At 38.6% G+C, this 14,901-nt stretch overlaps 1 protein-coding gene across 2 annotated transcripts; it reads right to left on the bottom strand.

Moving 5' to 3' along the window:
* Positions 1-10,438: 10,438 nt before the first annotated feature.
* Positions 10,439-12,950, bottom strand: LOC113025306 (peptidyl-prolyl cis-trans isomerase). Of its 2 annotated transcripts, XM_026172913.1 has the most exons (5): positions 12,757-12,946; positions 11,944-11,974; positions 11,228-11,316; positions 10,963-11,135; positions 10,439-10,868 (listed from the first exon to the last, which is right to left on the bottom strand). In XM_026172913.1, exons 1-5 carry the CDS (start codon positions 12,823-12,825, stop codon positions 10,733-10,735), a joined length of 498 nt encoding a protein of 165 aa, XP_026028698.1. In that variant the 5' UTR covers positions 12,826-12,946; the 3' UTR covers positions 10,439-10,732. The 2 variants fall into 2 exon arrangements, with proteins under 2 accessions (XP_026028698.1, XP_026028699.1); XM_026172914.1 differs by lacking the exons at positions 11,228-11,316; positions 11,944-11,974 and having other exon boundaries at positions 12,757-12,950.
* Positions 12,951-14,901: the final 1,951 nt, after the last annotated feature.

Below are 14,901 nucleotides of genomic sequence, written 5' to 3' on the forward strand. Positions count from 1 at the left end.
CTGCATTACAAAATATATTTTTAAATAGATAAGAAAAGTGAAAGGTGCGAGTGATATTACAAAAATCAAATCATTAAGCCTAAAATTCAAACAGGCATTGTTGTTTAAAATAGTTGAATAGATTTGCAAGTCTTAAAGATTTGTGAATCCACTTCATGCCTGAAATTAAACTGGCAGATGTTTTAAAGTGGTTAATGAAGTTATGAGGTCCTTTGCAGAAAGGAAAGGTATTTTACTATGATCAAAAATTATAATATGTAAAAGTAGAATAGAATCGTATATTAAAATAAACCTCAGCCTGTTAAAAAAAACATGATGAAAATTGGCAGAAGAAAATTGTTTGTGCTAGGAAATTTAAATGTTTGTGTGACAGCAACATTAGGCCCTGTGTGATACTCCATATCAATTTAATGTATTCCCTCATCATGTTGAAAGTAATTTCTTTAAATGTTCCACAACTTTAGCCCGAATCTTATGGATAAAATACACGGGTCACTGTTATGATTCAGGAGTGTCAGTAATTAAAAACTGATCACAACTGACCCTAAGCAGACACGTTCCTTGTTGTATTTTCTAGTTAATATAGAGCGTAAATAAGTTATATCAACCCCCAAAAATGTTCTTTGTGATTTTTTCCCCCGTGGTTCCAGTCACTTTTACATTTGTGAAGTGCCCTATAACCCGGGTCTAATCCAGCAAAGTTATGTAGCTTATAGAATTCCAGCGTAATTACAGCATATATAATGTAATTATTTGTTTGTGAACACAAAAGCAAATGCACCAATTGCAATTTGGTTGTTTGCTTCCAAGTTCCTTTTTTTGCTGATTCAGATTTTTTTTTCTAAAAACTATAACTTACAGCATATACAAACAAACTTTTCAACTTTTCTCAAAGTAAAATATTATTTTCATACTAAAAGAAATAATTAAACTTCCTAAATCCCCCAAATTGCATTAAATAACAGGATCTTCTCTTTTTTTAAACAGTGAAAAGAGGTACAAATAATTAACAGAAATGAGTTGGTATATACCCACTGTTATCTGACATATCTTAACTTACCAAAAGTAAGCAGGTGGATTTATATAACAAAACAAATATCAGGTAGTTGCATTATTTCCAGTATGTTTATAAATTTACCAGATAAAATTATGCTGACCTCTCTTTCTTTAACATTTTTTTTAATTTTCATAATTTTTCTTGTAACAGAGCAGCTTCTGGTTGGCTCTGAGCTCTGAATAGCGTAAGGCTGTTCCAAGTAGATGGTCCCTGGCCAAGCCATTGTTGCATCTTTAATTAATTAGTTGCTTACAATTTGGTGTTGTGTAAGTAAACCTTTTTATGGGGTAATTTATCAAAATAAATTCGTGCTCTCTAAGTATGTCCCAGTCCAGTGTATCACCTTAACTTTACAGTGACTGTTAGCTGTCCAGAGTACTACTCGAAGTGAAGATGTAGTATGCTAGCTCAAGAAGCATTTTGAGTAGACATGCAGTGAGAGACAATACCACAGATGTGCCGTTGCAAAAGCTACCAACTGCCTGGATAACATACACAGTAATCATGCTGCGTGCACAAGTCGGGTAAAGTCTGCTGTTTTGTCTTGATGTTAAAAGTGAGGCTTGTAAAAAAAAACCTTTAGAAGAGCCAATTCTGTGCTTTTAACCAGCATTTCAAATACTTTCCAGTGTGTTACTAATGATTACCTCAAGAATGATGTTTGAAACACATATTTTGTGGCTTGTAGAATTTGTGCTGTGTAACATCACCATGTTGAGGTACAAGGGGGAATGAATTGAGCATTGTTACTCTCAGCAAATGGAGATAAAAATAACCCCCCAAAATGAGGATCTGTACAGTCTGTGGATATTAAAGAGGGTGTACTATGCTCATTATATATATATGCATATGTAGACGCATTAGTGTTAAAATATTGGATTTTCATATTAAACATGTTTAAAGTGTTTAAAGTAAATACACTGATGCCAGTGTATTTACAAGTAATTTTTATTTACAAGTAAAACCTCTGGCTTCACATTGTACAGTTTCACACAGCTTTTTTCTACTCTTAGCTCTTTATTATCTCAGTGAGTACAGATATCTCCAATAAGGTCATCTCAGGCACACAGCTCTAGTCTCCCAACCCATATGGTGTTCAAACCTGTTTGCAAGGAGCAGCAAATCTAAAGAAAGTTGGCTGTTCTTCAGACAGAGGATAAACTTAGTGCCTGCACCTACACCCAGCATAAAAGAAATAGTATAATCTATTATGATTGAAGAATAAAAATGAGAATCTGGAAATGAGCAGACTGTGCTATTACTATTGCTCTCAGCAGCTTGGTTGCTGGCAAATATGAAGTGTTGTCAGAATCTCCAAGTAAGAAATACATTCCTTCCCACGCACTGCTGACTCTGTTGTGCTTGTTCCAGGTCCATTGTGTAACTGACGCCACCAACATTAACAGGACGCTTACATTAGAGACTTGTATTTTGCGTTTTGTTTGGGTTTCCAGGTTTGGGTTTGCGGGGAATTGCCAAAATTAGAGACGGGACAGCCTGTGAAACAGGAAATGACTGCAGTGTAATCCATTTATTTCAACACAGTAACTGTATTCTTATTATCACTTTTTTAAACAGTAACTGTAATGGAATACAGTTACTCATATTTTGTATTTTAAATACATAACGCCGGTACATGTATTCCATTACTCTGCAACACTGCTCTTGGCAAGAAAGGGTGTATTTCACAAAATACATACCTGTATTTTGAACCATAGTATTGGAACGCAAAAAAGAACAACAAGCAATCTGAACTCAACTGTCATGACTTTTCAGTGACAATTTGTGTGCATTTTATAGGGAATTAATTGCATCTTAACTGGGTGCTTAGGGCTCAATAGATAATCAAATGGCCACATCAGACTATAACTTTCTGTTATAGAAAGCATATAAAGATGGATGGAATACCCATTATCACTTCCTGCCTTTTTAGCCCATGTCTTTGAGTGTAACTAGCATGACATTACCATAGTATTGTAGCCACAACTTGTGCCTGACCCAAATGGTAGCTCACTTGATAACAGTAGTTTATTGTTGTATATCTAAAATGCTGTGTCAGCCATAAGAGAAACTATTAAAAAATGTTAAAAAGTCCTCCAATGTTTTTATGTACAATATCTAAACAGATGCTAAAACATGTCTACATTACTTATTTGTTCAAAGGAGCTACCTGTCACTTTCAGTCATCAGATACCTTTTTTTAGAATCAAGCAACTAAACAGTGACAAAATATCACAGTGATGCGTAAAAGTCAATTTGACTACATATTTGCTACAATTGATAAAATATGTTTTAGTCAGGCTCATATCCTCTATGCTAACAAGAATAGGGAGCTGTGATGTTGTCCATCTTAATGTCTATGCCTTGCAGTATTAAAAATTACTTCTACTGGCAAAAACCCACTTTATGTGTGTTTTTTGCAAGGACTGTGGTGCTTTTTCAGTTCCGTCATTCCAATTCCATCGCAGGTACAATTTTTAGTGACCATTAACTTAAGGGCAATATACATAAAAAGTGATAAGTGAAAGAAATGCAAACGGAAGATGTAACATTGCATTCAAAGGGGGATAATGAAATGAACGTCCTGTTTAGAAATATCAAAATAATTTACATTTAGAATAAATAAATGCTAAAATAATTGCTCTTTGTGACATTTTTCATTCAGATTGGCCCATCCTTTAAGGAGGAGATAGGGTGCATATATACATACATATAGTGGAGGAAGTCATTGTTTGAGCCCCTGCTAAATGTGTAAGTTTACTAACTTAAAAAACAAATGAACTGTAGTAGTAGTAATTTCATTTTAATGGACAGAGAAAAATATCAACCAAAATCCAAAAAACATGAAAATTATGGTTTGAGTGAAATAAGTATTTGATCCTCAGGCAAAACATGACTTAGTACTTGGTAAAGAAGCCCTTATTGGTAGATGTAGTTGTGAGATGTTTTTTGTAGTTGTCACCAGGTTTGTGCATTGTAGCAAGTGTGACCCACGCTTGGCAGTGTAATTACAGAGTCTTCATTTACAATGTGCATTGTAATCTTGTGCTTGCGTGAGCAGCTTTCCAGCTTCTGGTCACTTGGCAGTGCTTCTTGCCCTCGCTCTTCTTGCTACTGCTCTCCTCAGCTACTGCAGAAAAAGTGGATGCATGATTATGATGATAGGTCCTTGCTGTGTCTGCCAGCCTCCCCTGACTCTACACCCTTACCCCGCTGCACCATCCCTCCTCTACGGCAGAGCCAAAGACAACACCCCGCCACACAAACATCTCAGGAGTGATTATGGCCCAGAAATTTTCTAAATCCTTTAGGTTTTTGGAAACTTGAAGCTTTAGCTGCCTTCACTGATTTTCTATAGGACTGACATCTGAAAACTGGCTAGGCCACTTCCTGACCTTAATATGCTTCTTTTTTTAGCCACTTCTTTGTTGTCTTGGCTATATGTTTGGGGTATTTGTCATGCTGGAAGACCCATCCACGATCCTTCAGTGTTCTGGCTTGGGAAAGGATGTTCTTGTTCAACATTTTACAGTACATGGCCTGCCAATTGGTTCCTTAATGCAGTGAAGTCATGCTGTAACCTTAGCAAAAAAAAAACAGCCTTAAAGCATAATGTTTCCAGCTGCGTGCTTGACTGTGGGGATGGTATTCTTTGGGTCAACATCTTTCTTCCCTGAAACGCTCAATTTTAGTTCTATATGACCACTGGATTTGGACTGATTCTTATATAGCACTTTTCTACTTTCCTAGAGCACTCAAAGTGCATAATACAACAAGCCACATTCACACAAGCACTGTCTTCTATGCTTTAAGTGCTTTCTATCTAAGCATTCACACACATTAATATGAGCTTGGGGTTAGGGTTAGGATACTTAGCATGCAGACTGGGGCAGCAAGGGATGAAACCACCAGCCTTCCAATTAGTAGCTGACCTGCTCTACCTCCTGAGCTACAGCCACCCCACTTTCACCTGACTGTTCCCAGAATCATTTAGAAGTGTGCAAACTGCACATGTGCTTTCTTGACCAGGGGGGTCGTGTGGGCTCAGCAATATTTTAATCCATTACAGTTTAGAGTGTTATCAATGGTGTTCTTGGCGACTGTGGTCCCAACTGCCTTCAGATCGTAGTCTTGGGTCATGATCATCCTTACCTATTAAGGCAAGATCTTACATGGAGACCGAGAATGACTGATAGTCGTTTTATATTTTTATTCCATCACACCAGCAGCTTTCTCACAAAGCTTTTCCTGAAGGCTTTGAGATCAGAAATTGTAATGTTTGATAGACTGAATATAGTCTTTGTGCTACATGGGCACATAACCAATCTGTGGAGGCCAGAATTCTGGCTGTAGGTTATAGGGGATCATTTACCTATTCCACTAAATGATATGCTATTCAATTTATAACTTTTAAGTAATGGAGTTGTCTGGATTTTTGATTGATATTCTGTTTCTCCATTAAAATGCAACTACAATAAAAATTAGAGACTGTTCATTTCTTTGTAAGTGAGCAAACCAAATTCAACAGAGGATCAGATCATTATTACCCTGAATATACTGTATGAACATTATTGTAAGAATATGGGATTCTGATTGATATGATTGATATGATGATGTTGCTTTAATGCGTCAATTAGTATTTGGAAAAAAAGGAGCATGGTTTGCAAAATTTGGCAAAGCATCCTTAGTTTTACTGAGTTAAAGCACAGGAGAGGCATATATATGTATCTATATATATATATATAGATATATATATATATATATTTATAGATATATATATATATATATATATACATATATATAGATATATATATATATATATATAGATATATACATATATATATAGATATATATATATATAGATATAGATATATATATATATAGATATATATATATAGCTATATATATATATATATATATAGATATATATATATATATATTTATAGATATATAGATATATATAGATATATATAGATATATATATATGATAATTTCTAGATGGGACCTGTATTACCATTGTATTACCTATGCTGTATTGCATTTGCATGTTTTGTATCCGTGAATTTTTTGTGCTGTGATTGATGTTGTTCTCAATTCCTGTTTCTATCTCTATTGTTTTGTTATAGAGCCCTTTCTATAGAAAAACTTGAATTGTTTTAAATTTATTTTTGTATCACTTTCTGTGCGGTTCATTAAAGGAGACACTAGCAAATGAGATGTTAATGCCTTAATCTGTGTACTTCAAGTTGGTTTTTAATCTTGTGTGTCTGTTTTTATTGTAAATAACACTGAACATTGCTAATTTTGTTTTGATAAATTCTCTACTAAATGTAATAAAAATATTCTAACTGAGATATTTTACTGTTTTCATTTTTTACGAACTGTGTTGTGTCAGATCAAATATTTTATATTTTTAATTTTAATGTTCATGCAAGGAAAGAGGACATTCAACTTGAAGAACACACAGACTCGCTTCAGAGACATAAAAACAGCTGATGATAATACCATAAGGTGATAATATACATCTTGTGTCAAACCTGTGATTTATGATCCCCATATCCCCCTGAAAATCAGAATCAAAGTCAGACTTACTCTCCACAGAAACGTGAGACTGTCGTACTGGAGCAAAGATCCCAGAGAAAAGCCAGTGTGGGTAAAATGACTCATGCGGGCCGCAAGTAGAGGTGACATGGGCCGTGAGATTGAGACCAAGGCATTAGAGCCTCTTAATGCGTGTTTTGTTTGGGTTTTCCACCAGCATGCAGTTACCAAAAATAGAGAGGGGACAGCTTAACATATGAAACAGGAAAAGACCGCCGTGTAATCCCTTTATTTCAACAAAGTAACTGTATTCTGAATACCATCTTTTTAAACAGTAACTGTAACAGAATACAGTTACTCATATTTTGTATTTTAAATACGTAACGCTGGTACATGTATTCCGTTACTCCCGAACACTGAGTACAAGCATCATTTAACTTTTCCTTGCTTTTCAGCATAAATGCAGGAACTTGCAGGTTTTATTAAAACTGTCATAATTGCCAAAAACAGGGTTGACCCATGTTTAAATGAGGATTGCTTCATATATCAACAGTTCTGAAAATCCCTTTTTAAAAAAAGGAACCTAGAACATGCTCTCTCTGTCTCTAAACCTTTTCATCACGTGCCCCCCCTGTAATGGCTCAGCACTGCCTGGTCTTGCAGTGTGTCCACCTGTTGTTGACACACCACCGCCTGCTCCGAATACATAATTTGCCAATGTCAGAGTTTCTGCAGAGATGGTAAAAATCAGTGGGCGACATGTTGTGCCACTGTCACCACAGCTGGGCAGCACAGAAACAGCGGCTCAGGGCAGAAGATTGCAGATATATCGGCGGATATATCAGCCCATCGATAACTCAGTTGGGTTCTACCATATTGGAGTTGTTATTGTTTTGGTTAATTGGTATTCGAAATTGGTTGTAGGTGTGAATATGAGTTTGCACTGTTGTCTGTCACTATGCATTATCCCTGCAACTGACTGACAAGCTCCATCTCTGCTATGACCATCAATTGGATAAGCAAAACAAAATGGATGGATGTCAACCATCACCCCCAATCACGACAGATGGAGGCCCCTTCCTGTACCTGGTTCTGTTATGACAGGAGTGGGCAACTCCAGGCCTTGAGGGCCAGTGTCCTGCAGGTTTTAGATGTGTCCTTGAGCCAACACAGCTGACTCAAATGGCTAAATTACCTCCTCAACAAGCCTCTGGAGAACTCCAGAGGCTTGGTAACGAACTAATCATGTGATTCAGGTGTGTTGACCCAGGGTGATATCTAAAACCTGCAAGACACCAGCCCTCGAGGCCTGGAGTAGCCCACCCCTGCGCTATGACCTGTTAAAAGAGTTTTTTTTCCTTTCCACTGTTTGTCAAGTACTTGCTCATAGGTGGTCATCTGATTTTTGGGGTTTCCTATTATTGTAGCACCTTTACCTTACAATATAAAGTATAATACAATATAAGTGTGATTTGGAGCCATAAAAAAAATGGAAGTGAAAGTGGATAGAGGGAAGGTTTAGCTTCAGAATTAGGGGGCTTGGATAGTAATTTCACATACTGATCAGTAAAGTTTACATTTATTTCTTTTGGCAATCTCTTGTTTTAACAGATGGGATGTAATGCTCCAAGAAATGTGCCCCGCTTGTCTGCTCTGTGTTCTTATCAATCCCAGTGAGTATATGCAACAAAGAAATGGTAAATGGTAAATGGCCTGTATTTGTATAGCGCTTTTCTAGTCCCTAAGGACCCCAAAGCGCTTTACACAACCTGTCATCCACCCAAGAACACATGCTGTAAATACACCTGAAGGACAATGACTTGCAAACAAGCAGGCTTCTTCACGTTGCTGTGGAAATTTCAAGCAACAAGATAATCCAAACCACTGGAAACAGAATTCTGAAACCAAAGTATTATGTGATTTCAGCAAAAGTGGCAGAGCTGGCTAGATGACTTTAGAATTTAAGTTAATCTCAAGGGTTTGCATGCTCCCTAGTGCATGTGTGTATGTTACACCACTCTAAAAGATGCCTCTGTGCCCCGGGCAGCTTTGGGACATTCTGATCACTGCGTGGTCCATCTTATTCCAGTTTATAGGTAAAAACTCAAACGTGCCAAGCCTGTAGTCAAAACTGTGAAGAAGTGGACTAACGCAGCAAAGCAGGAACTGCAGGACTGTTTTGACTCCACTGATTGGACTGTTTTTGAAGCTGCATCTGAGAACCTAGATGAGCTCACGGACACTGTGACATCATACATCAGTTTTTGTGAAGACGTGTGTGTGCCAACAAAGACCTTTTGCACATACAACAACAATAACCCATGGTTCACTCCTAAACTCCAACATCTTCGTAAGGCCAAGGAGGACGCCTACAGAAGTGGTGACAGGGCCCTGTACAAGCAAGCTAGGAACACACTGACCAAGGAGATGAAAGCAGCTAAAAGGATCTACTCCCAGAAGCTGGAAGAACGGCTCTCAGCCAACAACCCAGCGTCAGTGTGGAAGGGCCTGCAGGAAATCACCAGCTACAGACGCCCCCCACCCACTGTTGAAGCAAACAAAGACCTGGCCAAGGAGTTAAACACATTCTACTGCAGGTTTGAGATGGACAGACTTCCACACCTCACCCTCCCCTCCCCAGAGACATTGCTTCAGACATTGACCCCCCAACACACCTTCCACCTCTCCCCCCTTCATCCTCCCCCTCCCCAATCCAGTCAACGACCACCACCACCCTCCCCAATCAAGACTCAACGACTACCCCCACCCTCCCCAATCCAGACTCAACGACCTCCACCACACCTCTCACCCCCCTTTCCTCCTCCCTGAAACTCAGAATACACACTGAGGATGTGAGCCGACTATTCCAGAAACAGAAGCCCAGGACAGCCCCCGGACCAGACGGCGTCTCACCCTCCTGCCTCAAAACCTGTGCTGAACAGCTGGCTCCCATCTTTACTCGCATCTTCAACAGATCCCTGGAGCTGTGTGAAGTTCCCTCCTGCTTCAAACGCTCCACCATCATCCCTGTTCCCAAGAAACCCACCATCACAGGACTGAATGACTACAGACCTGTCGCCTTGACGTCTGTGGTCATGAAATCCTTCGAACGACTGGTGCTAGCCCATCTGAAAGACATTACAGGCCACCAGCTGGACCCTCTGCAGTTTGCCTACCGGGCAAACAGGTCGGTGGATGATGCAGTGAACATGGGGCTGCATTACATCCTGCAACACCTCGACCGCCCGGGAACTTATGCCAGGGTCCTGTTTGTGGGCAGGAGAAAGGATCATCGGCACCCCCCTGCCCTCCATCCAGGATCTGTACCCGCCAAGAACCAGGAAACAGGCAGGGAAAATCATCACAGACCCCTCACACCCTGGACACAGACTTTTTGATCTGCTGTCCTCTGGCAGACGGCACAGAAGCCTGCAGACCAGGACCACCCGACACAGGAAGTTTCTTTCCCCTCGCCATCTCCCTTCTAAACAGTTGACCTGTCACACTGCTCCCACTGCCAGACTGCAACTGCACCTTATGTACATTCTGTAGTATTCATTCCACCTCATTTCATTTCTGTATTTTATGTATATAAGTTTAGATTAGTTATTTATAGTTGGTTTACACAGCTTTGTGTATGTATGCGTATGCATATGTAATGTATATATAGACACGTGTGTGTGTGTGTGTGTGTGTGTGTGTGTGTGTGTGAGATTTACATTGCTGTGCTTGAGAGCCACCATCTACCGGAACCAAATTCCTTGTATGTGTCTGCACATATACTTGGCACATAAACACGATTCTGATTATGTATAAATAAAAGAGGGCATACACAAAAAACATGCTTTCAATTAGTTTATTTATAACACCACCACCATTTTATCTAGATTTTGTTAACAAATGTGATCATGAAAAGGATAATGTTATAGGTAAAAAGAAATAAAACAAAATAAATTATTTAAACAAACAAACAAAAAGTAACACGACAAATGACAACACAGCAGAGAAACATTTTAGAAGGAGAAAGTTGGTCAACTTGGTGTTTTTCCCCCATTCTGACTGTTGATATGCTGAACCATAAAAACTGACTGGCGTGGATAATAAAGGCTATATCTGATAAGGGAATGAGTTACACTATTTTAGTTCGCCACAGTCAGCAATGACAATCTTGGCTTTAGTTGTGCCACTCTTTGTGCCTTGCTTCTCCATTGCCTTGACAACATCGATACCCTCCACAATGTTGCCAAACACCACATGCTTCCCATTCAGCCTGGAGAGCAGAGGAAAGTATTAGTATGCGAGAAAGACACCTGAAATAAGCTGAATAGAACCTGAATGCAGCAGCATTACTAAGTAGAGCTTACCAGTCAGTTGAGGCTGTGCAGATGAAGAACTGGGAACCATTTGTGTTGGGCCCTGCATTGGCCATGGACAGTGTCCCCATGCCTGTGTGCTTCAACTGAAAGTTCTCATCAGGAAATTTCTCTCCATAGATGGACTTGCCCCCTGTTCCATTGTGGTTGGTAAAGTCTCCACCCTGAAGAGAAAAAATGAAGCACATGTGGTAAACATACATAAATACATACAGGTGAAAGTGAGGACACTACATATTCCAAGCCTCGACTGTACCTGGCACATGAATTTAGGGATCACACGGTGAAATGTGGAGCCTTTGTAGCCAAAACCTCTCTCTCCAGTGCACAAAGCACGGAAGTTTTCTGTAAAATTAGCATATTGTTGCTTACTTAAAAATATATAAAGCAACTAAAGTCAATAAAAATAATAAGCAAACTATTTTTCTGCTTTTGGTAAAAAAACAAACAAACAACAACAACAAACAAACAAACAAACCCTGAATACTCAATTTCCTGGAGGAACCTACCTGAGGGATTAATAAAGTTCTATCATCTTTACAGTAAATTTGAAACTTCATGGATAACAATGATAATTATATTTTAACATTTTTAGAAATACCATTTTGATTAAGTAAGTTATGGTGAATTATTCATTTCAGAAACATAATAAATAATGTCATAATAATATAACTTTTAGGCAGCTGTGGCATAAACCTTAGTGGCTGGTGATCTAGTAAATTTGTAAAGCATTACACAGATCCTTCTCTTTCTAGTATTAAGCTATAGGTGTTAGTATCTCCACGTGTCAGTTGATTCATGTATTATTTTCACAATCTCTATCACCCATAGCCCTGACAGATATTTAGAATAAATCCCGCTGTGGTTGAATGGGAACGAAAACTTTTCAGCAGTGAAACATAAATTGATTGTTGGGTGTGAGGAAGCTGAGGACGCACAGTGACACGGAAAATGTTTTTCTACCTCACCTACCTGCAGTCTTTGGGACCACATCAGCCCGGAGCTACAGAACACAGAGATTTCAATTAGTGGAAAGGAAACAGGGGATTCTGTTTTAAGGTTGAGAATTTATTGATGTCATAAATTGATGATTGATTATTGATTGATTGATTGATGTAGCTTGCCATCACCAGTGTGTGAATGTGTGTGTGAATGGGTGGATGACTGGATATGTAAAGCGCTTTGGGGTCCTTAGGGACTAGTAAGGCGCTATATAAATACAGGCCATTTACCATAAAAACACGCAAGTTTGAGACCTGCTAAAGGATACTTGCTTTTATTTATTTGCTTAAATTTTAATATATTTTTAAGCAGCATATTTATCGACACTCAACCCTATACTAGAGACAGCAACCCCACCCTTCCCCAAGCACTACTCGTAGGAATTGACGATTCTGCGAATGCAACATCTGGAACATACAAATATAAGTAGTTCATGTAAAAAAACCGTTAACCTGGAACACTGGAGTACCCGGAGAGAACCCACGGAGACACTGGAAGAAGCCATAGGCCGCACACAGAAAGGCTAGATTGGAAACCACAGTGCTAACCACAGTAGCACTAGGTTGCCCTCGGTTTATATTGTCACCTGACGATAACACTGACACCTACATGCAATTGCTTTAGCTAAAGTTAAAAAATAAATAAATAAATAAATAAAGCAGCGAGGTTTTAAATCTCATCAGACTATTGGGAATGAAATTGAGACTACTCCTTAGAAGATGACGAAGGCTGTAGCTCTGGAACGCAGAGTGACAAAATAAATGATAATAGGAAATCTCTTACCTCCATTACAATTCTGCCGGCGTTAGCGCCATCAATTGTTATGTCAAAGAAAACTCTGGGGTTTCCCATGTTCACAAATGTGCTCGCGATTCGTTCGTGATAGAGAATAACGTACTGAACCTGACAGCGACACTCGGGTCTATTTTTGGATGGGTCTTGCGGCAGCGATGTAAATGGCCTACAGCCAATCACAGCCGTTCCCTTTCAAAGACTCCAATGCTGACCAATTGGATTTAAGATAATCGAGGTTACGTGTGACATTTCCACGGCAACCCTCAAGGGCTGGGCAGGAAGCAAAACAGTTAGGTGCCTGACCTAAATTATTCCCTTTTGATAGACTTGTAGTCAAGACCACCTAAACCAAGACCAAGACAATACCAAGACCAGAGGGTATCGAGACCAAGACAAGACCGAGACAAAAAAAGTCTTTAAACTGCAGCCAGATGCTGCTTCGTTTACGGGTGTCAGGCAAATTTATGTGTTTTTGCGATGCACTCGCACAGCCCTCTTCCCCGCTGTCTACTGTCTCACTCACTTACAGAGAGGACAGACGCACGCTCCACTTGACTGTCGCGTCTCTCACCCTCTCTGTTTTTCACATAATGATATTATCCTATATGCTCGCATGTGATTGGCCACAATATGGAGGGATTGAAGCATAGCTGAGCCACTGTGTGAGAGCTGAGCAGCGAAAGGAAATTAAGTGAAGCTCTTAGAGAACTTACGTTGTGTGTCATGGATACTGTTGACTCCAAATCTCCCCCGACCACTATGTCGATCTGAGACAGCAACACCGAGAAAGCGAGACCAAGACAAGACCAAAGTCCATCGAGACCATTACATCAGTTACATTTGGGGTCAGATGATGATTCATCTGAGCCCAAAACAGTTTTCCACTTTGCCTTGGTCCATTTTTGAATGAGCTTTGGTGCACATACAATGGTGACACTACTGGATCATTTTAACATATGGCTTCTTTTTTGCATATGCTTCAGCCAACATTTGTGGATGGCACGATGAACTGTCTGAACAGAAAATTTAGGAATTTTTATACATAGTCCCCCATTTTCAGGTTCAGCATTAATTGTACAGTTGACTAACAAGCAGTTTCATGGTCAGGAGAGGTCTATGACAAATTAAGTAGATCAAAGATTTGAAGCTGATTCCAAATGTTGGATTTCCATTTGGTAGCTGCTCAATGGAACTCTCAATATGAGGTCCACAGAAATGTCAAGGTGGCCATCATTACACTGAAAAAACAGATAAATCAAAGATTAACTTGGGACAGCATGCTAGTAAGGGAAAAGTATGGAGAAAGAGAGAAATGGTGGAGGCAATGTTATGGCATAGGCATGGTTGCCAGTAGAACCAGACCACTACTGTTTATTGATGATGTGCCTGCTAATAGAAGTAGGATTAATTCTAAAGGCTATGCTCTGAGCCCAAAAATGCTGTAACATACAAACTATTTCAAAAAATTATTTATGCTATTAGTTTTATCCATTTATAACACAGAGTTTAAATATCCAGCTAAAAGCAGACTAATAGTTAACTATTAGTGAAAACAAAATTAATAAAGATGACTAACCCAAACAGCAGTTGGCATTCTGATGGAAAAAGCTTTACATACTATAAATACATTCAAAAAGCTAAAACTAAAATAAATGTTAAAGTTAAATAGAAAAACGCCATTGGTCAAATAGCAATGTTTAATTCTGATTCAGTTTCAGGAAGGGGACAAAGCAACTGTGAATACAATGATAATTATAATTAAAAAATAAATAGAAAATAATGGCAATTACAATGTGTTACAAAATAGGCAGAACATTTTTAAAAATCTTTTTTGTTTTTTGTTTAGTTTTTTTGTAGTAAATTTGTTTGTTCATACTTTTCAAATATAATTTTGCGTAGCTCAACGTGGAAAAGAATTTCTGTTGCTTTGTCAACACAATGTTGGACCACAACGAGTAAACAGTTCATACAAAAAAATGTCAACTTTAAAAAAACCACATTAAGAATAATTTCAACTTTATCTTGATGACTGCTGACTGTCCATTTTTTTGTCACACATGCATCTTTTATGTATGACCTTGATTTTTACAATTGGTTTAACACTTTTAAACATACAGTATACAGTGCCAACAA

Source organism: Astatotilapia calliptera, chromosome 7 (genome assembly GCF_900246225.1).
Source record: "Astatotilapia calliptera chromosome 7, fAstCal1.2, whole genome shotgun sequence".
Classification (NCBI taxonomy): Eukaryota; Metazoa; Chordata; class Actinopteri; order Cichliformes; family Cichlidae; genus Astatotilapia; species Astatotilapia calliptera.